At 53.1% G+C, this 27,765-nt stretch overlaps 1 protein-coding gene across 6 annotated transcripts; it reads left to right on the forward strand.

The window, feature by feature from the left end:
* The first annotated feature begins 418 nt into the window (after window positions 1–418).
* Window positions 419–27,752, forward strand: PDE1B (phosphodiesterase 1B). 6 transcript variants are annotated; one of them, XM_043446897.1, is made up of 17 exons: window positions 725–738; window positions 827–949; window positions 4,799–4,929; window positions 17,020–17,133; window positions 18,269–18,451; window positions 18,633–18,699; window positions 19,019–19,135; window positions 21,450–21,590; window positions 22,007–22,107; window positions 22,193–22,318; window positions 22,436–22,537; window positions 23,554–23,674; window positions 23,978–24,059; window positions 24,375–24,483; window positions 24,967–25,097; window positions 25,786–25,904; window positions 26,388–27,752. In XM_043446897.1, the coding sequence occupies exons 3-16, from the start codon at window positions 4,913–4,915 to the stop codon at window positions 25,887–25,889; spliced, it is 1,515 nt and encodes a 504-aa protein (XP_043302832.1). In that variant the 5' UTR covers window positions 725–738; window positions 827–949; window positions 4,799–4,912; the 3' UTR covers window positions 25,890–25,904; window positions 26,388–27,752. The 6 variants fall into 6 exon arrangements, with proteins under 6 accessions (XP_043302830.1, XP_043302832.1, XP_043302833.1 ...); XM_043446895.1 differs by lacking the exon at window positions 4,799–4,929 and having other exon boundaries at window positions 419–738; XM_043446894.1 differs by lacking the exons at window positions 725–738; window positions 827–949; window positions 4,799–4,929 and adding exons at window positions 11,863–12,688; window positions 14,134–14,235.
* The last annotated feature ends 13 nt before the right edge of the window (window positions 27,753–27,765 follow it).

The following is a 27,765-nucleotide window of genomic DNA, read 5'->3' on the forward strand; positions in this document are numbered from 1 at the left end:
AAGGACACAGGCTGGAGGAGTGTCGGGAAGCCCAGCTAAGGGAACTGGAGAGAGGAGTGGGTGACCATGGCCACTGAGAGCAGACGCTGTACTTTTCCGTTCAAAGGCAGGAGCACACGTGTGAGGGTCCCGTCTGGGGCTGGATGCTGGGGGTAGGTGGCTTCCCTCAGCGAGTGTCAGGACTCCTCCCCGACCTCTCCCTCACGCCTGGGACGCACCGGCGACTAGGCACGCGGGGGATACATGAAAGGACTGGCACATACACAGAAACTCCAAACACACTCCCGGGGAGCCCACATCACCGCCCACAGCGAAGTCCTGCCGCCCGCCGCCTGCGCTGCGCTGTCAACACGCACTCATCCCCACCCGCGCGGGGCACACGCAGCCTCCCGCACCCGGCGCCCGGGTGCGTGCGCTCGCCCTTGGGCGCTGCCGTCTCCGTGTGCCCCCGGCTGCCAGGCGTTCCTCCGGGAGGGGGAGGAGAGGCTGCGAGGAGTGAGAGACGAGCCGGCAGGCCGAGGAGAAGGGAGGGGGAGAGAGGGAGGGGAAGCCGGCCCGGGGAGGAGGAGAGAAGCGAGGAGGCGGCTCCGGCAGAGCGCGGCGGCGGCGCGGAGAGCTCGGACTGGGAGCCCAGAGCTCGGCTGGGCAGCGGGAGCGGAGGAGCCGCAGGAACTGCAGCTCTGCCAGCTTGGGCCGAGCCTTAGAGACCCCGGCCTGGCTGGTCCCTGCCAGCCGCAGGTGGGAAGGGGCTGGGCTGGGGGGCGCGGGTCTGCCAGCTGGGGGCTGAGGCTGAGCCGCGGTGCTGTCTCCTCCCCCGGTTCCATAGACGGAGGCTGAGCATGGAGCTGTCCCCCCGCAGCCCTCCCGAGATGCTAGAGTCGGACTGCCCTTCACCCCTGGAGCTGAAGTCAGCCCCCAGCAAGAAGATGTGGATTAAGCTCCGGTCTCTGTGAGTCTCCGGGCCGGGGGGGATTGGGGGAAGGGATCTCAGGGAGCCTGAAAGTGGGGAGGGGGGGTGTAGCTGGAGCCGGGCCGGTGGATTCTCTGGGGCACACATGTTGGCAGGTGCGAGGACGTAAGCTGCCCGGACACGCGTGGCCAGGCCACATGTGCAAGGCATGTGCAAAGCAAGCCGGCCGCTTGGAGCGGGTTTAGGAGTTGCAGAGCTAACGAGGTGCTTGCGGAACCCCCCGGTGACACATGCGGCGCAGAGAGGCGGCACAATCTTTGCGGTGTTGGCAGGGCTGCCTGCGGACAGGCAGCTTTCAGGAGGTGCCAGGCTGACTCACACGTATCCATGTGCAGGGTTGGGTAGATGTGAGGCACATCACATGTGTGTGCATGAGTGTTCCAGGGTCACAGAGAGGTCTGTAGAGTGACTGCACACAGATGCAGGTCCAGTGCATGGGGATACTTGTGCCAACCTGTGGGTCATACGTATCTCGGCTGGGATTGGTGGTTTCTGCCTCCTGCATCCTACAGAGGGTGGGGGTGGGGGTGGGGGGGTTGCCCCTTTCCTAAGCTGCTCATCTCTCTTGGGGCCTGGAAACACACTCTGCATATTAATGATGGGGGACCCACCTAGAATCTAGAGAAGGGGGGAACCCTGTCCTGGGGGAGAGGGCGTGGAGCCCCAACCTGGGAGCTGGGGTGGTGGTGAGGGGAGATTGGTTGACTGGGGCAAGGTAACTGTCAAAGCCTTTTTGTCACTGTAGGGTCTCCCAAGGATCTCCAAGCACATCTAGGCATCTTTTCTTATTTTTGCAGGAAGAGGGCATGTGGAGAGGAATAAATGGGAAAGGGAAAGATTCAGGTGTCCCATACTCCAGTTCTAGGGAAGGAGAGGAAGTTTTCTTCCTGCTTATCAGAGAAGAAGAGGATTGGTTCAAAGACAAGCCATGTACCATGTTTATCTCTCTGTCAGCTGCCACCCAATAATCTCTGCAGTCTGTTGATCCTTAACCAGAAAACAAGAGAAAGTGCTGCTCTCCCTGCTATGACTCCCCATGGCCCTAGGAGAGAGGCTGCAGATGTTTGGTGAGGAAATACAGGGAATACAGCCTCAACACGCAGTTGCTCCCCAATATTCTCATTGTGAGCACTGAAGCTTTTCATTTCTAGGTTCTGGCAGAGGAAGAGATGGGCATAGAATATGGATAGATGCTTACGAGTGTGTTTTAAAAATACTTCACCTGTGGCGATAAGATGATGCCTTTATGTTGGGCTGGTGGGTCTGATTTACATACCAGCTGCTTAGAAAGGCCTTAGGGAGAATGGAGGCACATTGGGCAACAAGGCTTGGAATCCAAATGTGCTTCTTGGTCCCCTCCTTTGCTGCCTCTGGCCAGTGCAATTTGCGGGCTCCATGAATCCTTGGAATGAGATTCTGGGATGAAGAAATGGAAAATCATGTTGAATCAATTTTTGCTGGGAGGAGCACCCGGGTGATTCTTGATAGAAAACCTTGCTCTGTTGATGGTAACTAAGCTGGCAAGAAGGGTAGGTAGGAAGTGGTTGAAAGGCAAAGAAGGGACCTCAGGGTCTAGAAACAGGAGAATCCAAACATCCTAGGATGCTTTCCCACAGCATGAGTGGCTCATCATATCTTCCCCTTGCCTCTGTTCCAGGTAAGGGGCCCTGCAAAAGATGTGGGTCTACCCATTTCACTCTCTCCCATACCTTTCTAACCACAAAGCTTTTCTGGAAGCAGATTGCAATTTCTTCCTCTAGGGTGAGAAGTGGTCTATGGCAAGAAAACAGGACCCTCAGAAGGAGGCACTGAAACCCAGGGGAGGAAGGGAGTGGAGGCAGCTGCCCCTACAGAGCCTGTTAGCTGAGACATCCTTGCAGGAGATCACAGTGGACAAGGATCACTAATCTTATTGATGAGATTGTTCTGGTTTTCACTCACTTCAGCAATCTGGTCCTTAAGAGCACCAGCTACATGTCATAACTTATCCAGAGAAGTACCATCTCCTCAATATGAATTACCAAGGATAGATTCCCAGTCTCAAAGCAGAGGAAGATCTTGATACCAAGGTAGATCTGAAGTTGATAGCTTACTGGATTTGGCCCTGTTTGAATCCTGGGGAGGCTTTGCCAGTCAGATGAAGGGAAAGCAAAGGATTGAGGATTTTTGCTGGGTAGGAGAGGGAGATAGCTCTCAGGGTTGAGTTGTTTCTGAAGAGGTGAGCAAAGAGGGCATTTCCACCTTAAATAGAAATAGAACTCCCACCCCCACCCCATTCACCACCTGTACCCAAAAAGGCCCAGGTGGGAAGGGGCTATTTAGTCTGGAAACAGGGAGATGGGCATGATTATCTCAGGACTAGATATTGAATGGGCTTCTCTGGTGTCTCAGACAGTAAAGAATTTGCCTGTAGTGCAGGAGAGTCCAGGTTAGATCCCTGGCTTGGGAAGATCCCCTGGAGAAGGGAATGACAACTCACTCCAGTATTCTTGCCTGGAGAATCCCATGGATAGAGGAGCCTGGCGGACTGCAGTCCATGGGGTCGCACAGAGTCAAATGAAGACAGATGGGATATATATGCTCTGCTGCTCAACATGTCCTATCTCCTCCATCCCAACTACCCTTTTGATTTCTAATCTGGGACACTGAGGGTCTCTTCAGGGAAACTGGGCCTGGTGTGTTTTCTTCTGGTTAAAAAAGCCCATATGAATATAATAGTGCAGGGCAATTTCTTCTTGGGAAGGGCATCCAGGAATTCTGTTTTCCATACTAGCACTCTGCCAAAGATAAATTCAGAATCTGGAGCATATTAGCTGTTGGATTTCACCTCTACCTAGGGGAAATTTTCCTAACTAAGCAGACTCGTAAGCTGAGGCATGAGAGACACTGAGCCAGGCACTTCAGGGATAATGGGTGAACCAGGACAAATTTCAGCATCTCTAACATTAAGATGAAGGACTGGGCTAGTCTGCCCACTCTTTTTGGAGACCAGAGAGCCTTGAGGAATGTGGGGGAGGGCCAGCAGAAATGGAAAGGTTTTTCGGTGTCTTTTGCAAAACAAGAAAAACTACAAGTGGAGATTGGTTTGCCATCCTTAGCTCATTCATTCAACAACTCTTAATCGAGTGCCTCCTGTGGGGCAGGTGATGTGCTGGATGCTGGGGGTATGGTGGTGGGCAAAATGGACCCAGTCCCTGATTCTATGGAGCTTGTCATATGGTTCAACTCCATCAAAGAGAGTGGAGAGTAGGGGAGGTCCCCTGCTCCTTGTTTTATGACACCCACCCAAGTGGTAAAATTCAACATCCTTGTTTCTGCTTCATCGCTTACTTTGGAGGGGGGTTATACACAGTACAAGCATATATATGAATTCTTTCTCTCTCCCAGGATAGGACAAGCCTCACTCTCTTCTCTTTGCTCCAGTTTCTTCTGAAATTTTACAGACAAAACTTCCCTCTTCCTTGGGATAGTATAAACCAATCCCTTTCTCTTTTCCTTCTCCACATGGTGCATGCTCAGGCTTCCGTGGTTTAGACTCAATGTCCTAAGCTGCAGTTCAAGGTCATTTCCGGGGAGCTGGAGCAAGGACACAGTTGGGGATTATTTGTGCCCATCTTTGTTGCAACGGAATCTAGTGTGGTACCCGGAACATAATAGGCACTCAATAACTGCTCTTAAATAAAGGAATGAACAAACGAATGAATGGATATACCTGCATATGTCACAGAGCCCAGTTCTGTCTCTGATTCTGTTGCTGTGTGCAGTGGGGGAGGGGAGTAGGCATGGGAATTGGAGAAAAGGAGAGGTCGTTTTTGTTATTGTTTTTAGAGGGTGATGCTCAAAAGTGATGGGATTTGAGAACCTCCGAACAGAGCCTGGAACTGAAGGAGTTACAGAAACAATCTGGATATGTGAACAAGATGTATCAGAATGAAACTGTGAATGCCTGACATGTATACGTATGTATCTGGGGTATCTAGGTAAAGGCTGATGTGTGTGACAAGGACAGTTGGTGAAGTCAGAGCTCCATACTGATGTCTCTTTGTATGTTTATAAACAGTATGTGTGATAATAAATATGCACTTACCTGAATACCTGAAATTGTCCTATGTATGAATGAGATGATGTATTTGTGTATGTGAGTGTGTGTCTAGGTAATGGAATGGTATATATGTGTGATCTGCATATGTGTTTGTGACACACTCAGATTTTTGGACAGTCCTGGGGAGATCAAATGCACAGGAGAAAGAAGCCGAAGGACCGAACTGGTTGCCTCATTGATTTATTCTACCTTTTGTCCTCATTTTGTATATGCCCCATGGAATGATCTTCTGTGGCTCTTTACCAGTTTTGAAAACTGTGCTGCTGTCCTCCTTTCTCTGCACATGGCTGTGGAGCTGCCATGAAGACTGCGGGATAAACTGTGGCTTCTTGGACCTCTGGAGAAAAAGGAGCATCATTTCTCTGAGGCCTCGGTGGGAATGGTTTTTAGTTCCTTCCTCCCTGGATCGACCCTTCCTCCTTTATTTCCAACCCTGGCAAAGGGAATCTCTCCTCCCTGGGTTTTACATCCCCTCTCTCATCAGAGGTTTCTACTTCCCCCATCAACTTTGTCTTGAATGAGGCATCTCTTGATAGTTGAGTGTGGAAAATTCCTGCAGTAAGCTGAGGGGGATGTGCAGAGAGAGGGGGAATTCAAATTCAGACCAGTGGAAGAATGTCACAAACCTCTGGTCAGAATTGGTGGCTTCAGGGGAGAGACCAGGGAGGCAGGATGGTGGCAGTGAAGGAGCAGAGGGAATATTGGGAGGCTTGAGTTCCTGTTCCCACTCTGCCAAAGGCTAGCTGCATGATCTTGAAGTCACGTAGTCTCTCTGCGTCCCTATTCTTTATTTGGTATCATCCATATAAAAGTGGTTTTTAAATGATAAACTCTGATGCTCTTTCAGCCTGGGAGAGCTTGCTGGGTGAAGAGGCAGCAGAATAGTAATAAATGGGCAGTCATTGGCTTAGATGATGAGAAAAATCAAGATTCAAGAGGCAGGAATATGAATGCTATAGTAGGTTTGAGTCCTGGTGTCTGGGGCCTGATTTGCAAGAGTCTTGGTGATGAGTGGTGAGGCAGGTGACTGAGCTTAGAGAATAGGAGGCTGGGTGGGCTTGGAGGAGGGCTGTCCCACAAAAGGTGTGGGCCTCTGAGGTCAAAAGAAAAGATGACAGACTTACTCTGTCATCTTCTTTTCAACTGGGCAAACTAGAAGAGAACGGAGCAATTGCCCTTGTAAGATGTAGTGGGTACAGGGCGCCTAGGGACTGCTGTTGGCGAGTTCCAAAAGCACTGGGGAAATTCCCCTCTGGCATTTATCCTAAGTCTCTAGGCCTGGGGTGATATGATCAGCTATGACACATTCTATTTTAAAGAATCTGTGTAGTCCCTTAGAACCCAAATACCACTCTGCTTGCCCTGGAGGCTGGTTAAAAAGACCGTGGAGATCCCACATTTGAGGTTGCACTTAGCACTTTTGCCAGGAGGAGGGTGCAGTAGGTTGGGGATGAAGCTGGGATTGGAAGGCCAGGTGAGAGACCCAGGGGGAGGGAAGCATGGATGTCTCTAGACCCCTTCCACTTGCCCCCTATGCAGGGAGCTCCTGAAGTCCATGCAAGCCAGGGGTTGTCTCACATCTTCCCCCTTTTTTTTCAAACACCCCCATCAGACTGGGATGGAGGAACTGGGAAATTTGAGAGCGATCTTTCCTCTTGTTTGTGTCTTTAAAGGGATCATCAAGGATTTGCTTTCAGCTTTTCTGTTCCCTCTGTTTTCCTCTTTGATTTTTCCTGTGTCTTTTCCTCTGCCCTTTCCCTCTGTTGTTTCCATCTCTCTCTGGCTTCTCTTTCTCTGCGGGGCACTATGGTGCTCTCCTCTCTCATCCCTCTTCTTCTCTCTCCCTATTCCCTTTGGCTTTTACCCCCTCATTCTGGCCTTCAGTGTTCCTAGTCCCCACTCACCCTGGCCAGGAGTTTGGAAACATCCCTGCCCACCCTGGGGGTGGGGCTTCTCCAGGCCCAGGTGTCCTTGTGATGGTTCAGGGCAAGTTTGCTGCAGGCACACTTTGAGGCCACCTTAGGAGTCCAGCCTCAACTCCTGTATTCTACAAGGCCTTTCTTTTGCCTTCTCAGTGACCTCATCCTCCCAGCTCCTCTAGGGAGAAAGCCAGGTAATTGCCTTTGGGTCTCAGGGGACTGATTTTCACAGGTATGGAAGTTGAGTAGCTATTTTCCAACTGTCCCCAGGACAGCAGCAGAGACAGGGGGACAGAACCAGGGCAGAGGTGGGCTGCAGGCGAGACCACTGGGAGACTGAAGGTTGTTAGATAATGAGATTGTCCCCTAAGGGAGGAAGACTTAATGGTCCAAGAGAACTAGGAGAGAATCCTGGGAACAGTGAGTGAGGCCAAGAGGAGACTTCAGGGGGAAGAAGGGCTACTCAGAAGGGAAAAGTAGAAAAGTGAGTTGTGACCCACCCACTGCAGGGAGGTCCCTAGTGCCCATGCCCTCGCCCCTCTGTCCCCAGTCCTACAGTTGCTCCTCTCCCCTCAGCATCTTCTGCTACATCTTCTCCCTGTCTGGGAAGAAAAGAGCAGGTCAGGATATGACTTCAGCATCCCAGACCTGGCCAAAGTCCACTGAGGGAGCTGGGATGGGGTTTTGGTGGCTAAGCAGGTGTGGTGGGGAAAAGGGCATATCCAGGGAGAGGCCTGGGGGCTCAGGGCTGGGAGGAAAGCTGGGAAGTGGGTGCTCAGGTGGTACCATGTTGGATTCAGCCAAGTCCCCAGGTCAGTTGATTCCACAGCTGCAAGGGAGAAGTCAGACTTGCAAATAATTACAATGGCTGCAGTGGGATAATTAGGTGGCCAGCTGGTGTTGGCACCGTTTAGGCCGAGAAGGGAGCTTGCCTTCCAGGGGGGCTTAATGATTCTCTGGCAGGCAGGACCTGGGGGCCAGAGAAGCTTCTTTCCTTCCTATTCCTTGGCTTCTCTGCTTCCCTGTTTATCGGCTCTTGCACATCTAACTTGGCACCATCCTCCTAGTTCTCTCCTCTGTGCCCACCTTGTTTGGAAACTTCTCGGGTTGAGTGAGCACACATGCTGACAGTGTTGCCAGGCTCCCTAAACCCCAACCTCCTATCTACAAGCAGTAGTTTTAGCAACTCCAGTCTGAGAGAACTATAATAAATCAAATTGCACCAGACTCGTCCCAAACCCTTCTTTGTCCTGACTGCTCTCTTCCTTTCTACTCTTTGAAATGCCAAGAAAATTTGCTGTTCTTTTCACTGAAGCAAGATGGACTGAAGATAGACATGCAGGAGAACTTCCTGGAAAGTTCATGGAGGCTAGAATATAATCTCCCTATGATAAAGAAGAAAGCCACACTCTTCCTTTAAAGCATCAGCTTCGGGCTAAGTTGGGTGAAGCATTGACCAGTCAAAAAAGATAAACTCCTACTCAGGCACCCTGTTTCCCTAGTGTCTCTAACCCAGGCACTGAATCTGAGAACCATAATGTGTTACAGAGAGGGAAACTGATGCCCAGAAATAGTTGGTAAAGTGGGAGCAGGGCTGGGACCAGACCCAAATCCTGCTGATCCACAGTCTAGAGCTACTCCCATCGCATTGGCGGTCAGTCCCTTGCCAAGCTTCCAACTCACTCTCCCATCTCAGGCCACCTTCAACATCTGTTAGGTTCCCCAGAAGCAGGGCATCTGCTGGGAACATCTGTTGGGATGTGGTTCAGAGGGCTGGTGGGGTGGTCCGTGGGGAGGTGTTTAATGAGCAGAATTAAATCATGCAGGGAGGGAGAAGAGGTGTGGACAAGTGAACCAGAGCCAGAATTCTGAGCTGGGTTCAAAGTTCAGAGTTCTTAGTCTTCCCCTTACCTTCCTGCCCACCGTCTTATTCCCTCCCTCTTTCAAGGGCTGAAGCCTAAGGGAGAGGTGACTCATCTGTGTGCTGGGCAGGGAGCTGGGATGTCTGGGTTCTTGTTATTCTGGGCTAAGGCTCTAGCTACTTAGATTGCCCACTTCCTCACTGATCTGAGCTGCGCTGGGCTGTTGCTAGGAACACCTGTTAGAAACGGTTCTAGGCAGGAGGCAGAGGGGGAGTTGCCTGCACACACACACACACACACACACACACGTGTGTGTGTGTGTGTGTGTGTGTGTGTGTGTGTGTTGACTCTGTTCCCTCTTCCTCAGTGTTTCCCACTGCGCTGGGCTGTTGCTAGGAACACCTGTTAGAAACGGTTCTAGGCAGGAGGCAGAGGGGGAGTTGCCTGCACACACACACACACACACGTGTGTGTGTGTGTGTGTGTGTGTGTGTGTGTGTGTTGACTCTGTTCCCTCTTCCTCAGTGTTTCCCACTGCGCTGGGCTGTTGCTAGGAACACCTGTTAGAAACGGTTCTAGGCAGGAGGCAGAGGGGGAGTTGCCTGCACACACACACACACACACACGTGTCTGTGTGTGTGTGTGTGTGTGTGTGAGTTGACTCTGTTCCCTCTTCCTCAGTGTTTCCCACACATTCTTTTGCAGCACTTTTCAAATCTCCTTTCCTGCCCCTTTCTCCTGCCCCTCTCCCTCATCTCACTCCACTTGCTGGGTTTCTCTCCCTCCCCACCAGCCTTCCCAGGTGCTGCCCATCCACCCTCCACCCTCCTTCTGTCAGCTCCTCTGTCCCGTGCCTAGAGAGCTCGTACCACTGCTGCCGTGCCCACCTGAGCATTGCTGCCTCCAAGGATGGCACTCCAGCTCTGTCACTACGGGGGCTATTTTTATCTCTGGAGCCACCCCTGCCACTGTGCCAAGCCAGCTGCCCGAACCAGGGCTGCCTGTATAGCAGTGTGAAACCAGGGGAGTGAGGGGAATGGCAGTGCTTGGGAAAGGTGGGGGTCTGGCTGTTCCTGGTTTCTGGAGCTCCGTGCTCTGCATGTCCCCAGTTTCTGCTTCCCTGGTCTCTGTGGAATAAGGAGCCAGGGAGGAGCCCCTGACATCTGGAATGGTGGTGGTGGGGAGACAGGGCTTTTCTATTTCAGGGGCCCTGGGTACAAGGGTGGGCACAGGGGGCTTTGTTCATGGAGCACTTGTAATGAACCTTTGCTGAATTAACAAAAACAAAAATAAAATAGTAATATTGTGCATTTACACATCACTTTATAGTTCCTAAAATGCTCTTGTATGATCTCTTGTGAGAAGTCCATGAAGCTTGAACTTACTCATTTTACAGACAAGGAAAATGGAGCCCAGGGTGTCTTGTTCAAGGTCATACATAGTGCTAAAAGGTAGGCAAAATCTCCTGATCTTAATTAATATCCTCTTTCTATTGGATTTAGATGATTTCCTTGATTTTTTTCAGTCTGAGATTAAGCCTTTAAATCAGCCAATTAATCCATTCCTCAACATCCATCCATCCCTCCAGCCACAACCCCTTATACCCCTCTTTTCTGACCAGGGGCAGAGTCACCTATGCTTTGCTCATCCCTTATCCCAACTCCTATTCTTCAGGGCAGGTGAGGAAGGGTGGGGATAGACCAGGGAGGGAGGCATGATAGTTGGGCTGCTTGCTATTTTAAAACTACATTTAATGGCTAGAGGAAAATTCACGCTGGGGTCATCACATCTATGCTCTTGCTCTCGCTCAGTCTCTTTAACTCAGACAGAAGTAGAGTGTGGCATGTGTGTACATGTGTGGGTGAGTGGGTATGTGTGAAATTTTTTTCCCTGGGAAGGGATGGAGGTTGATCAATGTCCTTTCTAATTAGGAAGAGTTAATAACAGGCTGGTATGAGCGTGGTGGGATGCACACTGGGATGATGCAGCATGTATGTACTTGGGGTGATGTGGTAAGCCGTTATCTGTCCAACTAGTTTTGGTTCTACTGGGCAAGGGAGCAGAGGGATGGACAAGATCTCCTCTCTGGAGCTTTTCTAGTCTAAGAAATCTCTTACCTTCCAGTAGGAGGGTTGGGGTTGGTGCCAGTTGGCTTGGGGGCTGGGCCTGGAGTCAGGTGAGGAGGCGGCAGTGGCCTGAGTTGGTGTTTGCTGGTGTACCATCTGCACCCACTCCCACCCCGCCTCTATCTCTTCAAAGGAGCTTTTCTACAGAGCAGGCCGGATGACTTGTCCCTTATCCCCGAGAGCCAGTTCCAGGTCTCTGACTCCAGGACTAGTCCTTTCTCTAAAAACACCTGCTTCATGGCTACCAAGAGTTTACACAACTTTGTAGACATTTAACCTCCGTTCTGCTTTGCTGCTGAAGCCAACTTCCACTCGTCCCAGTAATTTCCCAAACTTCATTTGGTTATAATCCTTCAAGGCTATAGCACAGTGACAAGGTATTTTAGTTTCTCCCTGCTTTTGGTGGGTAGGGGTGCGGTGGGCAAGCAAGACTTCCCATCATAAAATCCTGGGTCCCGTTTCTTTTCCCTTTCTTCTGTCATACACATCCCCTCTAGTCGCTTTTCCTCACCCCTACATCAACCCTACCCTTCACCAACCGTCATCAACCCGTCGATGAAGAAGATTATGGTTGCGCGGAACCCTCTTCACTCGCGGCGCTAGGCGTCACTCCCTTAGCCCCGCCCAGCCCCTCCGCTGACCAATCGCAGCTCCCATGAGCTTGTATTGGTGACGTCACCCCATAGCCAATCGGGAGGCGGGCTGGGGCTGTTTGCGCACATCCACTTCGCACCACAGAGGCCGGGTTCTTCCTTTCCTAACCTGAGCGGGACCAAAGCCTGGAAGCGAGAGATGGGGCCTTGGTCCCGCAGGCTCTTCGTGGGCTATCCCGTCACTTCTCCCTCTGGGCTGGAAAGACCTCTCTCCAGTCAGTTCACGGTTATTTCCCAGTCCCCGTTTGACAGATGAGAAAACTGGGGCTAGGAGTATTCAAGTCGCCTAGCTTCTTCGGTTTCGATGAGCAAGTCCTGACTTTCAGTCACTGCTTGGGTGGGGGCTTTCCTCCTTGTTGAGTGGGTCTCTGGCTAAGGAGACCCGGATCCCTAGCTTCAGCAAGCCCCTTTTCTGCAGTTTCTAGTTCTCTTCCTGTCTTGTTTCCGTCCTTGCAGGTGGGTTAAAGCTCATTTTGAAGAGTGGCCCCGGAAAAAAAGATCCTGGGAGGGAGCCAAATCTGCTTTAGCCTAGCTGGGGCGCTCTTGGAGGGCTCCTTCCACTCCATGGCAGATTTCCTCTTCAGGACAAAGTCAGGATGGCTCCCTGCCCCTGTCCCTGTCCCCTTAAGCCTCCTGCTAACCCTTTCCTTCCCCCGAAAGAGGAGCCCCACCTCCTCAGAGCAAGGGGCTGGCTTATGCTATTTCTGTCCTTTCTGGGATTCTTCTGAGAACAGATTCTTGTTTTTAGTCTGATTCAGATGTGAAACTTTTCCCGCGGCCTCTCACCCAGTTGTGGGCTGAGTCTCTGCCTCATCACTCCTTCCTCCAGCCAGGCTCCTCCTGTTCCCCTCCCCTAAATTCTCTCTGTTCAGTCAGTCAAAGTCACTTTTGCTGAGACCTAGAGAAGGAAGTCAGGGGCCTAAAAGGGAACCACTCCCCTCAGGAGCCCAGGGGCCTGGGGGGGCAGCATTCTGATACTCTGAAGTAGAGAACTTTGATTCCCATGGCCAGCCCCGTTCCTGTGCGGAGGAGTCACCTCCAGGGGCCCATCCTCAGGTAGGCTCCAGGGATGAGGAAGGGAGAGGGGAGGAGGAGGACCGGATGACAGGCTGCTGCGGGTCTACTACTTGTAGTTTGGTGGAAGAGCAGGATCAAGACTTGACAGTCCCATATGGGGGTGTGTGTGTGTGTGGTGTGTGTGTGACTAAGCAGTGGCAGGTGACTTAGCAGTATTTTCCCTCTTTCTCTCCCTCCTGAACCCCAGCATTCTTAAGACCTCACATTCCTCCAGTATCTCCTCATCTGGTCTTAAAAACCCAAAAGGGAGTTAGGATTCTTCTTTCAACTCCCAGTCCCTTAGCTTGAGGCTACTCTGTCCTAAGCTCTCTACTTACAGTGATCTTTCAGGGAGTGTGGGTGCCGGAAATCACCAGATCATCTGATGGGGGCTGGAGAGCTGCACTTGTCTGGGGCATTGGGATTATTACTGACCAGAAGCTACCTTTTCCAGCTGGCTACCTAGAGCTGGGAGAGACTGGGGCCTCCAGGGGTCAGGACCTGAGACTTTCCCATGGTGTGGGGAAGGTAAAGGAGAAAGAAGTGGAGATGGTGAACCAGCACTAGGAGTGGAGTGGGAGGACTCTTGGGAAGCTTCCAGTTTTCCTTAGGTCTGGATGAGGACTGGACAGGGGTGAGCATCCTACCCATCCAAGCAGACGAATGGCGAGGTGAGGACTTTGGGTGGGTCTGGGGAGATCCTAGCAGGCCCGGAAGTGTCGTGGAGAAAGTTATGTAACTCCAAGAGGGGGAGGTTTAGCACCTGGATCCTTCCAGCTGCCTGAGTCCAGGCCCCCTCCTTGGACACCCCGCTTGTCAAATTTATTCTTTAATCTTTCTTTCCGTCCCTCCCCTCTCCTTCTGGTATCTGGATCATGTTGGGTTCAGATTTCAACAGGAGCTGTAAAAGAACTTCTGGACAAGATCGAGAGGTGGAGGCGGGAGGAACTTGGGGGGAGGGGTGTGTTGAAAGCCAGCCTACAACCACGCTCTTCTCCCTAGGCTGAGATCTCAATTGTGAGCACTGGCAGATAGCCCCCCACCTGATTAATCTGCCCCTTTCCCTTTTATTTTGTTCAATGAACATTTACTGAGCACATACTATGTGCTCTGGGCACAGCTGCCAGGACAGACAAGTCATTGTGAGTGCTATCAAGACACCCCCAGTTTCCTGTGAGTCTGATGGTATCCTCAGACAACATCACCCCATGAAGGACAGATGACTGACACTGCAGAGCTATGATTCAGTGGGGTCCAGCCTCACTTTTGGTGTTTGGAGCACAGTTAGGCTCCAGTAGAGTGAGTTTTAGGCTGGCCGGCCTGATTGAGATTGACAAGCTGTGTGACCCTAGACAAGTCATATAACCACCCCCATAAGGTGATTGTGGTATGTAATTATAAAGGAGAGATCATGGTCATTATCATCCTCTCTTTTCCTCTGCTAGGGGGCTTCCTAATTACCAGCCTCCATCCAAATTTGGCTCACTGTTCTTCACCTGGACTTGGGATCAAGAAGGCAGGTGCTTGCTGGATTCGAAGGGAGTGAGGTGTGAGCTGGGTGGGGGCAGGCATGATGCTGGTCAGTTAAATTTAGTACAAATCATGTTTATAGAGCCTCATTGTATATGCCAGGCTTTTTGCATGCATTATTTCATTTAATCCTCTTATTAACAGCTCTCCCCAGGTGGCTTCCCTGATGGCTCTGCGGTAAAGAATCTGCCTGCCAGTGCAGGAGGTGTGAGTTCGATCCTTGGATTGGGAAGTTCCCCTGGAGAAGGAAATAGCAACCCACTCCAGTATTCTTGCCTGAAAAATCCCATGGACAGAGGATCCTGGCAGGCTGCGGCCCATGGGGTGGCAAAAGAATCAGACATGACTGAGCGACTAAACAGCAGCTCTTCACAGGTGGTTTAGTGCTGCCCACGTGAGCACCACAGGTAGTTTATTATAATCCTCACTATTTTACAGACGAAGGAATTGAAGGTTGAAAATAAAGATTCTCAAACTTTAGGGTGAGTTAGAATTATCTGGGATGTTTGTTAAAAACACAGATCCTTGGACCCAAACCTTAGAAAATCTGGTTAAGTAGGTGTGTGGGGAGACCTAGAATAAAATTTTTCACCAGTATCCCAGGTGATTCTTAAGTCAGTGGTCCACAGGCCACACTTTGGTAGACATTGATGAAGTAGTGACTTGCCCAGGGCTCATATCCAGGAAGTGAAAAGTTTGAATGTGGGCTTTCTACCTCTCAGAACTGTGCTGAGATCCTGCGTTTCTACACTGGAAATAGGGTTGCACAGCCTTCCTCCCCTCCCTCCCTCCCTCCCTCTAGGCCCATTGTGAGGATAGAAGGAGATAATGTAGGAGAAAGCACTTTTTAAAATGTAGAGCTGGCAGCATTGTTAAGAGATTATGCGAATACATGCAAATGAGCACCCGTGGGCTTGGCTGTTCACTTTGGGAGCTTGTGCTAGGATGTGTTTCCCAGGGTGGCTCAAGAAAGAAGGCAGAACTTTGGTGGTGGGCATTGACCCCTAGTGGGCAGAGTTTTCCATTGTAAAAAGGGCTGATTGAAGTGGAAGATTCAATCAGCTGGGATGGGAAAAGATTGGAGCAGGGGCTTTTCCTTCTTCCTGGGTTGTGTCCCCAGACTCAAGGGTCCCTGGCCATGGAGACTGACTTGGGAGAGGGCAGCCCCAGCTTGCGCCTGGGCCCTAGGGACAGCGGTACCTCTTTGCTGTGTGATCCCTGGTCGGCTCTCAGTCGCCACTTTCCAGCTCATTGGCTGGAAAGCCTTTATGTTGTCGGCCTCTACTCCTCCTCCCTCATGAAGCCTGAGCTGGGGCTGGGCTGTACGGAACCAGGGCCCTCCCTCGTGGAACAACCTGCTCTTTTCACGTGGAGAAGGTGCAGCAGGGAGGGTGGGAGTGCAGTTTGAAGATAACCCACTGAGGAGGCTGCAGCCTCACCCTCCAGCTTCTTTCCCCACCATTTTCCCTCTTTCCCTTCTGCCTCATCTGCATTCAGACCTGTCTTTGGCCAGGACTGCTGGTCCCTGGGGTGAGAGTTGGCCGGTGATGCTTCCTGGGCTGGCTATTTTGGGCACCCCTATTCCAAAGCTGCTGAGACCCCAGGATTCTAGAGCTGCTTCTGTTCAGGAATGCCATTGTTCTCCCTCCCCCAGCATCCCTGGGAATCGATGCTAATTTCAGCCTCTGGTCCCTGACTCATACTCTTCTCCCTGACTCATAGGGTGACCTTGGGTTTCCGAAGCCCCTCTCAGAGGTGGGGTATTGTGCTGGCCACTGTTTCACCTCACCTTGCTTTTAGGTGGGGTGGGGCAGAGCTGGGAGAAGGAGCCAGAGGGGAATGTTTCATTGCTTTCTTTAAAATCACCACCTAAAGTCAGAGAGCTTTGTGTACCTATGACTGCCTGGGCTGGTCTCCAGCAGTCATAAAGCAGACTTTTAAGAAACCACCCAGTTAATCCCCCAGAATTCGTGAGTGCAAAATATGAGGGATGGTCCCTTCAGGCAAAGCATCCACTAAGTGAGACCCCTGACCCCACCCTCACCACTTTGGCTCTGGGGGAAGCTGCCTCATGGCAGAGGTAGGGGAGGGGTACAGTCACCCTTTGCCAGAGGCTCTCTCTGGAGCGACACCAGGGAGGCAGGGGTTAATCTTGCTTTGTCCCGGTTGATGGATTCTGGAATCATAATCCATTAGCTCTGCCTGGATGGAGTGAGGCCAGGCAAAAGCATTCAGATTGGTCTTTGTTCTGTGTCTTTGCCATCCCTGCCAGGGACAGAGGGGCTGTGGACATGTACCCCCTCCCTACCCAAACCAAGAGACTTAATGAAAGAATGCTGGGGGCCCTTTTGATGGCTGTTGTTCCCAAAGTCCTCTATCAGAGGGAAAGAGGCAGTTTCATCTCTTGGTTATTCAGACTATGAAACAGATCATCCTCAAAACATCACCCCAGGGGCTTGTACCTGCCTAATTCTGCTGGGTCCCAGGCAATCTAAACAAGAGTTTACAGGAAATACTGACTAAAGGGAAGGTGTTGAGAGGTCAGAGGTGGGTGGGGACTGTGGAAGAGCCTGGGGTTTAACTTTGGGGGGGGTAGATAAACTTAGTACAGGTGGTGGCAATGGCCTGTGATGAAAAACATTAGCTGCTGTTATTCTGTTAGAAAGATTAATGCGTTATAGAAGGCTGCGGCTGTTTCTGGAACATGCATCCATCCTATTAGAGGTATCGTGTTCTCTTGACAAGGTAGCGGCGCCTAAGCAGGTTCTCTGTACCCACCCCATCCCCCCCCCCCCCCACAGGCTGCGCTACATGGTGAAGCAGTTGGAGAACGGGGAGGTAAACATTGAGGAGCTGAAGAAAAACCTGGAGTACACAGCTTCTCTGCTGGAGGCCGTCTATATAGATGAGACTCGGTGAGAGTGGTGACGCGGAGCGGCGGGGAGAAAACCCACACACAGAGGAGAAAGATGCCAGCCAGACACTGTGATCCAGGGATGGGGAGTCAGACAGAAAGCTGGGGATAGACACGCATGACAGGGCCAGAGGAGGGAGGCGGCGAGTGAGGACAGATAGATCTATAGGTAGAATTATCAGCAGAGATGAGGAGGCAGAGGAACAGAGACTTGCAGAGAGAGACAAACACAGGTTATCAGGAGGAGGAGACCTTTCCAGAGCTGGGAGGGGCCTTAAAGCTCAGGGCAGAGGCCTTCCAGACCTGTTCTGCCCAGGAGGGGAGCCACGGGTCACATGTGGCTAGTGGGGCTTCAAATGTAGCAAGTGTGAACGGAGATGTGTATGTACAGACAAAAAACATGCTGGATTTCAAAGATTTGGAAAAAAGAATGTAAAATGTCTCATTAATATATTTTATATTGATTTCATGTTGAAATGATAGTACTTTGAGCATATTAGGTTAAAGGAAAGTTATCATTTAAGGAGGTTTCACCTGTTTCTTTTTACCTTTTGAATATGGCTGCTAGAAAACTTGAGCTTTCCAGGTGGCGCTAGTGGTGAAGAACTCACCTGTCAATGCAGAAGACATAACAGACATGGGTTCAACCCCTGGGTTGGGAAGATCTCTTGGAGGAGGGCATGGCAACCCACTCCAGTATTCTTGCCTGGAGAATCCCATGGACAGAGGAGCCTGGTGGGCTACAGTCCATGGGGTCGCAGAGTCAGACGTGACTAAAGCAACTTAGCACGCACACAAGCACTAGAAAACCTAGAATCACTTACATATGGTTTGCATTTTATTTCTGCTGGACAGCATTGCTGGTATGAAGCATCCTCGACAGGTGATATCCATGCCACTGGCTGCTTGAATGCTCCCAGAATTGGGGTGCTCACTCTCACAGAGTGACCTGTTATAGAGAAACAGAAGTAAAAAGACTTAGCAAAAGACAGAGTCTTTTTGCTAAAAGGGAGAGTCAGTGAAGGGAGAGGCTGGTGTGAGAGTTTCCAGGGTGTGGGGTGTGGCTGGGCCCAGGGTCTCCAGGCTGTGGAAGCACCTGCAGTCTTTCCTCTGTGACTCCCGCTCTGGGGCCTCAGGCAAATCCTGGACACGGAGGATGAGCTGCAGGAGCTGCGGTCTGACGCGGTGCCTTCGGAGGTGCGGGACTGGCTGGCCTCCACCTTCACCCAGCAGACCCGGGCCAAAGGCCGCCGAGCGGAAGAGAAGCCCAAGTTCCGGAGCATCGTGCACGCAGTGCAGGCGGGCATCTTCGTGGAGCGGTAAGGCTCGCCGCGCCCTGCCTCCCTCGGCCCCTGGCTGTGGCCCGCTTTCCCTGTGGGGTCTTCCAGGACTCCACTGTATCACCAGCTGCATGTGCCCCTGGCCCATCCACCCAGCCCCGCCTGATCAGACCCCATGATCAGACCTCACTCCGGGGCTCCTTTCCTTCTTCTCCCTCAGGATGTTCCGGAGAACATACACCTCTGTGGGCCCCACCTACTCCACTGCGGTCCTCAACTGTCTCAAGGTGATTCCGGGGAGAAGGTTGTGGGGGTACAGAATAGTCCTCAGGACTTTCAGACTTCTATGGGGTGATTTTTACTTCCTCTTTTAATTGTCATTTCCGTTTTTCAAAACAACTTGAGAGGCAAACTCCTGACTTCTTATCATTCCCATACTGAATGATATCTGGGAAGAAAGAAGCCTGTTTACCATTTCCTTATTTTCCTGCATCCCATGCGTCTATAATAATTGGAAAGTCCTCCTTGAGGTCTAACTGCAGCCCTTGCTGCTGCTGGGATGTCCCTCTTGGGAGTCTCCCTGCCTAGTTCCTTGTTTCTCCACAGAACGTGGACCTTTGGTGCTTTGATGTCTTTTCCTTGAACCGGGCAGCAGACGACCACGCCCTGAGGACCATCGTTTTTGAGCTGCTGACTCGGCACAACCTCATCAGCCGCTTTAAGGTTGGGCAGCCTCCTACCTCTGCCTCTGGGCAGGGTTCCCCACTCCCACCAACCTGCTCCTACAGGTGGATTCTGTGGGCTTTCTGGCTCGGTCTCACTGTTGGGGCAGTCACCCTGTGCCCACCTCAGTCTGGCCTTTACTCCACTTGCTGCGGTCCCAGCCTCTGGCTTCATGTATTGCTTTCCAGGGGAAGGTTCTAGCCTGTGGCTGTCCAGCCCAGGGTTCTGGCCTTTCCTCCTTTGTCCCCTAACTTGTCCTCTCCAGCCTGGCTGCAATTCAGCCCCATTTCAGCCCTCCTGCCCGTGGACACTGGAGTCCTAGGGTCCAGAGACTGTCAGCTGGTGCCTTGCAGGATTAATGTGTCTCCATCTGTTTTTTTTTTGGGGGTGGGGAGGGGACCTCTCCTCCCCTCCCCCTCGGGCTCCAGTCTCTGTCCAAGGAATTTTATGGAGAGGATCAGCTCTTGGCAAGGCTAGGTAGGGCTGGAGGAGGGGAGGGAGGGTGTAAACTCCACTTGCTCTTCAGCGTGGCTGGCCGGGAAGAATATGGGATTAAAATCTTCTTCAGATCCTGTGCCAGGAGAGAGCGTCTTTGGGGAACAGGGGCTGGAAAAAAATCACTTCCTTGCGGAGAAACCACAGTTGGAGGATGAGGGGGATATTAGGTCTGCACTTGGATGGAGTGACAGTGGATGTTAGGTCGGAGAGAAAGTGTGTGTTCTGAGGGGCATGCGTGCCTGTGTGCTCAGTCGCTCAGTTGTGTCTGACTCTTTGCGACCCCATGGACTGTGGCCCACCATGCTCCTCTGTCCATGGAAATTTTCAGGCAAGAATACTGGAGCGGGTTGCCATGTCCCATGGAGGGGCTTGCGGTGTGGTCAAAGGAGTCCAGTAGAAAGGCCCTCCCAGAGGGCCCTGGAAGGTCCCCCAACACCCTCTGCTTCCACCTCCCTATAATAGAGTATTGGTGTGTGAGAGCCTTTCCTTGACCCTTGACTCCTCCTTTTACAACAACTCTCAAGGGAGTTCCCAGAACTTTTGTAAGATGCTCTGAGATTCTCTTCGGGCCTCCCTAAGGCCTGTTCTTCTGCCGTTTCATTTTCTTCTTTCCAATCCTGCCCTCTCCAGGACAGAGAATAGCAGGGTCTTCTTTTTCCTAAGACTTTTCTCAGCTCACATTTCTCCAAACTGGCTCTCAGACTTCCTCCAGACACCAAGGAAGGATGGTTCTGGGGTACCCCAAGAATCACTACATCAGGTTGGGTTTGGCCCAGCCCCAAACCGCCTTGCTCCAAGGCAGTTGGAGAGAGGAGTCTCCATGCTCTAGGGTCCTTGCCCAGTAGAGACCCCAGCTGGAGCAGCTCTTTTAAGCTCCACATTCCCTTTCTGGGCACCCGGCCCCTGTCCTGCCCCTCCCCTTCCCTTCCTTTCCTCCAGGGACGCCATGGCAACGCAAAAGCAAGGGCAGTTGTCATGGAAACAGTCCTTTAAAATTCCCTGAATTTGGGGCACAGCCCTCCAGGGGTGGGGGCGGGGGATGTCAGGGTCTGACTGACTAGTGGCACCTTCTCTGTGTCTCGGCACCACTGCTCATCTCTACAGAGGGTTCCCCAAGCCCTGAACCCCGCTCTCCTCACAGCCTCAGAGATCCAGTGACAGGTGCAGACACCAGCCTTGCCCTCTGGGGGCCTTGGGCCTTTGAAGGAGGTGAACATGTCCCAAGGCATATGCAGAGACCTAGACAGGATTGAACCTGACAGAGCTCTGGCTCCTGGTGCATGCGTGTGTGTGTGTGCGCGCGCGCGTGTGTGTGTGTGTGTGTGTGTGTGTGTGTGTGTGTGATGGACAGAGGGTGGTAGGGTCAGGGTCTCAGGGTCCTCCCTGGGTCTTATTCTTTCCCCTGCTTCTGAGCCCCTCTCCATGGTATTGGTTTGGGGATGGGATGGGGTGATTGGAAGGTAGGAGGGAAGTTTTCTTTCCTCTTCTTAAAAATCTCCAGGGAAATAACAATAATTATAGCTACTCTTGGGAGAGCACTTGCTAAGTACCTTGTACTGTACTTATCTCATTACATTCAAGGTAGGTGGTAGTATCTTCATTCTTCAATTAAGCATCAGAGACAGGGAGGCACGTGACTTGCCCAAGGTCACACAGCCAGCGGGTGTAGAGCCAGGATGCCAGCCCAGTTCACTGCAGGGCCAGTGCTCTCCTAGCGCTGTTGTCTTCTCATGAAAGGGCCTCACTGACCTCTGTCCTCGGTGGCCTGCCATTTGCACATCCTCCACAAATCTCAGTTGCCCCTCTCCCACTGCAGATTCCCACTGTGTTTTTGATGACTTTCCTGGATGCCTTGGAGACAGGCTATGGGAAGTACAAGAACCCTTACCACAACCAGATCCACGCAGCTGACGTCACCCAGACGGTCCACTGCTTCTTGCTCCGCACAGGGATGGTGGTAGGTGCCCTGGAGGTCACTCTTCTGGGATTCAGGGTCTTACGGCTGCAGAACCGGGGAGTCCAGCCTACAGTCGATACTCTGATTTCCTTTTTTCTCTCTTCGGGTCCTCTCCTTTGGCATCCCAAAGTCTTTCCAGAGTTGGATTGGACTTATTCACTCTAGAGAATTCCTGGGTGCACCGTAACTTCCTGGGCAGCACTGGGGCTGTATGGCTAGATGCAGAGGGAATATTGTCAGTAGGGATGGAAGAGGGTCTTTGGCAGTTCTCGGAGCTGAGAAACCTGACTGCATTTAGCCCAAGAGCTGGACAGGAAGCATGGTGGGGCTGGGATGAGCAGTCCAGCCTGTGTGTGGAGGTCTTTGGGCAGCCGACAGGGGTCAGCCCCCTCTCGTTGCCTGTCTCCTTCTCCCAGCACTGCCTGTCGGAGATTGAGGTCCTGGCCATCATCTTTGCTGCAGCCATCCATGACTACGAGCACACTGGCACCACCAACAGCTTCCACATCCAGACCAAGTGAGGGTGGGGTGTGGCAGGGGCGGGGTGGGTGGGCAGCAGCGGCGGTCCAGGGGGCTGGGCCTGGTGACCGTGTGCTTTGCAGGTCGGAGTGTGCCATCCTGTACAACGACCGCTCAGTGCTGGAGAATCACCACATCAGCTCGGTTTTCCGAATGATGCAGGACGACGAGATGAACATCTTCATCAACCTCACCAAGGATGAGTTTGTGTGAGCAGAAGCCAGGCATGGGCACCCCGGGAGACCCCCTCACCCCAGCCCCCTCTTCCCGCTTCCTAGGCTTCCTGTCTAGCAGTGCTGATCACTCCTCGGGTTCTGTCCCTTCAGAGAGCTGCGGGCTCTGGTCATCGAGATGGTGTTGGCCACAGACATGTCCTGCCATTTCCAGCAAGTGAAGTCCATGAAGACAGCCTTGCAGCAGCTGGAGAGGTGACATCTGGTGGGGTGTGGCTGGGGTGAGGCCAGAGTGAGGGGTGTGTGAATTGGAGGGCATCCACAGGGTAATGGGTGTGCTAAGTCTTTACCAGGATAGAGAAACTCTCCTGGCTCCAAGTATCTGAGGGTATCTGGTGTATGTGACGGACGTGTGCACCTGGCCTTGGGTTTGTGAACAGCCCAGGCAGCCAGACTACTGGAGAGCGTTTGAACTGGGGGTCTGAGGTTGGTGTCCTCAGGGAAGCTTTAGGACAGGCATACTCTGGAATGTAATGGAAAATCATTCAGCCCTCTGGACTCGTTTCCCTATGTGTGAGAAGTGAAAATGATATGCCCCCATCCACAACAGCTCACTGCCAGCCCCCACTCTAACAGGGCTACTGGGAGAGTTGTGTGAGGTTAAAAAAAAAAAAAAGCACAGAACAAATGTCGCAATTACATCTAATGTTGCTTAAAAGTGGGTGGGAGTATATAAATGTAAGAGAGAACAGACGGTGTTTGTGTGTGTCCTGAAGGTGTGTGTTAATGTACAGTTGTCTGTGTGTGGGAGAGTGGGCAGGGTCAGAGCGTGTCATTGTTGGCGAATCATAATAATAATTATTATAATAATAATTATAGGTAACGTCTACCGAGCACTTATTAGGTGCCAGACACTATTCTAAATACCTATATGTTGTATGTCATTTAATTCTCAGAACAACTCTCTGTGGCAGATCCTGTTTTGATGTCTACTTAGAACTGGGGAAAATGAAATATGGAAATTTTAAGTGACTTGCTGTACATCACACAGCCAGTGTGTGAAATGTATAGTGAGGATTCGATTCCAGGCCGTTTGATTCTGAGAGCTTGGGCTGTTTTCTATACATATGTAAGAGTGTGTGTGTGTATCTCGTCTCAGAGGGTATTTGACGTTAGATCTGAGAGAGGGAGTGTGATGGGAATTTAGGAATGGTCCAGGCTTCCTTTTCCTAAAGGATCAGTCTCCCTTCCCTTGCCACCTGCCCCGACAGGATTGACAAGTCCAAGGCCCTGTCTCTGCTGCTTCACGCTGCTGACATCAGCCACCCCACCAAGCAGTGGTCGGTTCACAGCCGCTGGACCAAGGCCCTCATGGAGGAATTCTTCCGCCAGGTAGGGGGCATCTTTGCCTGCCCCTGCCCACAGGGCCTTCTCTCCCCCATGTTTTCCAAGTTCCCCATTCCTCCTCCAGCTCCTTGTTCAGCTGCTTGCAGCTGCCAACCTGATCCCAGACCCATGGGATAGAATGTCATCTCCGAAAAGCTTAACAGTCATTACTGGCGGTGGCATTTGCATGCCGCTCACTTCCAGGTCAAAGGCACAGAGCTCCCTCTTCTCCTCCTGCAGCCCCGCTACCCACAGCTGCACCCCAACCAGGTAGACTGAAATAAGTCCCCACCCTGTCTGCTCCCCCAGGGTGACAAGGAGGCAGAGCTGGGCCTGCCCTTTTCTCCGCTCTGTGACCGCACTTCCACCCTGGTGGCGCAGTCCCAGATTGGTGAGTGTCCCTTCCTGCAGGGAGGAGAGGGTTGGGAAAGGTCAAGGATGCTGGCTGGGCTGGGCCGGGTCGGGACGGCTCCCAGTCCCCATTCCTAAAGCTGTTTTTCCCGTCAAGGCAAGCTGCTGTGCTGGAACGTGGAGGGCTGGGGTGGAGTTCTCTGGGGTCACAAAGACATCATCACAAAGGTTGCCCCCACTGGGAACCTCTGAGCCCCAGGTGACTGTGTTCCATGCGGCTGGAGGCACCGGTGTGCCGGCCGTGTCCTCTGCGCAGCTCCCCAGGTCAGCCTTCTCCCTGTTACATGCACCGCAGGCTTCATCGACTTCATAGTGGAGCCCACGTTCTCTGTGCTCACCGATGTGGCTGAGAAGAGTGTCCAGCCCACCGGGGACGACGACTCCAAGTCTAAAACCCAGCCCAGGTGAGTGAGGGTGGCTGGGGTGGCCAGAGGGCCCACAGAGAGAACCGACTGGTGGGGTGGTGGAGAAACAGTGACTCCTCTGCTGTGGGTCAGACGTCGGGGCGAAAGGATGGGGGCAGAGGGTGTGGCCTGCACCCGCGTCCCCTCCACCATATTTTAATCTCTCCCATTAGCTCTGTCCTTATTGCCTTTCTGGCTAATGCTGTTTTCATTTTCCTTCTAGTAGAAGGGAAGGTATGGAGAGAGGTGGGGACTGGGGGGGTACCCAGCAGAGAGAAAAGAAGAGGATGAGGCTTCCATCCTCTCTACTCTTGAGGGCTCGGAGGACCGTCCTGGGGTGGGCAGGGTCTCACCGCCACAATGTGGGCGGGGTCTCACTTCCACAATGTGGGCGGGGTCTCACCTCCACAATGTGGGCGGGGTCTCACCTCCACAATGTGGGAGGGGTCTCACCTCCACAATGTGGGCGGGGCCTGCTTATAGCTTCCAGTGGCGCCAGCCTTCTCTGGATGTAGAAGTGGGAGACCCCAACCCTGACGTGGTCAGCTTCCGCTCCACCTGGACCAAATACATTCAGGAGAACAAGCAGAAATGGAAGGAACGGGCGGCAAGCGGTGGGTCCACTGGGAGGATAAGGGCCTTGTCGGGAGGGCGGCTGATAGAACAACTGTGCTGTGCTTAGTCGCTCAGTCTTTTCGACCCGGTGGATTGTAGCCCGCCAGGCTCCTCTGTCCATGGGGATTCTCCAGGCAGGAATGCTGGAGTGGGTTGCCATGCCCTCCTCCAGGGGATCTTCCCATCCCAGGGCTCGAACCCAGGTCTCCCGCGTTGCAGGCGGATTCTTTACCACCTGAGCCACCTACCAGAGAAGCCTGAGCAGCAGTGGGTCCATTTTCCCGAAGCCCCTTGAGCAGCCCTTTGTCCGACGCCCTCCCTGAGTTGGGAAAAGGGATCAGGCACAGGCTGACCCACCTGGAATGTTCTAGAATGGGGGCTGGAGAGAGGATAGGGACAGCAGTATTCCACCACCCGAGGGGCCCCGTGCACACTGGCGGTCTGTCAGTGGTGTGGCTGGGGTAACCAGTGGCCCTGGCTGAGGCGTCTCTTCCTTAACGTGGGGGCTGAGGGCTGTGCATTTTAGCAAGGCTGGGGAGCCTCTCCCCAGGAGGGCACAGGTTGAACGTAGCTCAGCTTGAAGGAAGAGGGTGCGTGGGAATCACTTCCTTTTCTCCACATATCCCTTGGGTTCGGGGAAAACCTACTGCTCGGCCTGGTCCCAGCTTCCTCCCCGCTCTCCTACAGGCATCACCAACCAGATGTCCATTGATGAGCTGTCCCCCTGTGAGGAAGAGGCCCCCGCCTCCCCTGCCGAGGATGAGCACAACCAGAACGGGAATCTGGACTAGCGGGGCCTGGCCCCGGTGAGCCTGTGGCAGTGGGCGGGGAGGAGGGTGAGGCGGGTGTCGGACAGGCCTCTCGGAAGGGGCATCTCTGGGCTTCCGTAGAGGTGAGGTTCTCCCTTGCTCCTTCCAGGCGGGAACCTGGCGGAAGTGAACACAAAGACCCAAGCCGGGGCCCAAGTGGGAAGCAGGGGGTGTCCTCCTGCTTCTTGGTCCAGACCCTCCAGGAAGAGAGGGGGCAGCTCCTCAGTTCGGGGTGGGGCTGAGCAGCTCTGAGTCAGGGTCAGGAGAAGCACAGCCAGGCCCCAGGCTCCGGAGCTCATCGCCGCATGACTTCATTCCAGCACCAACCCCCCCCACCCCCAACCCCCCAATGCCCTTCTTCTGCAGGGCATTTTTTTTGCAGCTGCACCCAGCGCTGAGTGGGGTCGGACCTGAAGAAGGTAAGGCAGGCTGGAGATGAAGGCAGAGATCAGAGCACTGAGGGGTCCTCTGTTCCCTTAGGTCTTCACTGAGTCCAGAGTGTTCGATGTCATCAGTACCATCCATTGGGACTGGCTCCCCCATCTGCTCCGAGGGAGCATGGACGTCGAGGAACAGAAAACCCACCCAAAGGACGAATGCCAGAGATTGTGGGGTTGGGGGAAGGGCCCCTCCCCACCCGACACCCATTGGGGCGCACTTTACTCTCCCGGTGGCAAGACTGGGGAACTTCGGGCTCCCAATGGTCACTGTGTCCATCCCCCTGCCTCTGGACTCTCCCCGTGGCCAGATGACTGGTTGGAGGGGAGCTTCCTGGAGGTTTCCCAGGGCTTGGGGGGAGGGTCGGAGATGCCAGCCCCCTGGGCCCTCCCCTATCCTTTTTGCCTCCAAGTTTCTAAGCAATACATTTTGGGGGTTTCCTCAGCCCCCCACCCCAGATCTTAGCTGGCAGGTCTGGGTCCCCCTTTTCCTCCCCTGGGAGGGGCTGGAACAGGATAGGAAGCTGGGGGTTTTCCGAGCTCTGCACAGGGGCGTGGGCTCCTTCAGGGCATGGCACCTTTCTAGGGCCTGGCAATGGGGCATCCTCTGTACCCCAGACCTGCACTGCTTCATCCCCACCCCCGCCCAGACTCTGCAGTCTTCCCTCTCTCCCCTTCTGGAATGGTGACTGGGGGAGGAGGTGCCATAGCCACCGGGGGCTGAGAGGGGGACCTCTCCTGGGGTCCTCAAGGACTTGGGATGGGTCTCGGCCCTGGGGCTTGTCACCTGCCCTGGCCGAGTCCTGAACCTGTCACCTCCTTCCCCTCCCCTGGGGCCAGGAGGCTCCCATCCGACCAATGTCTGTAAAGTGCTTTGAGGTCTCCCCAGAAAAGCACCTTCAGGATGCATCCTAGAGCTCAGGCAGGAGAGCTGGGTTGGGTTCAGGGCGCATGGGGAGGGTGAGGTGTCCTCAGTAATCCTGCGTTGCTGACAGAGAGGGTCCCTCCCCTCCCAGCCCCGGCCCAGGAGGCCCTTTCCTGGGACAAGTTGGGAGTAGCAGGTGGAAGGCAGCTGGGCAGGGGCTGCCGAGTGCTGCTGTCGCCGCCTCTGCGGCCAGCCCAGCCAGGCCCCCGCCCCTTCCTCTCCTCAGGCTCCTCTGGCCCCGCTCTGTCCCAGGAAAGGCCCATGTCCAGTGACTGCCCTCCTCCTTCCTTGTAAATACCAGACATGCATTTGTACAGTGGGCCCTGTGCGTGTGAAGTCGTATCCACGGTCTTTCAGACCTGCCACCTGCCACTTGTCCCTCCTACCCCACCCAGAGCGGGGTAAGACGCATGTGACTGACCCTTGTCCACGGTCTCTCGGAACCCTGCTATAGCCAGAGATCAATAAAGAAGGGAGACCAGGCCTGGCTGTGTGT

Source organism: Cervus canadensis, chromosome 25, assembly GCF_019320065.1.
Source record: "Cervus canadensis isolate Bull #8, Minnesota chromosome 25, ASM1932006v1, whole genome shotgun sequence".
NCBI classification, from domain to species: Eukaryota; Metazoa; Chordata; class Mammalia; order Artiodactyla; family Cervidae; genus Cervus; species Cervus canadensis.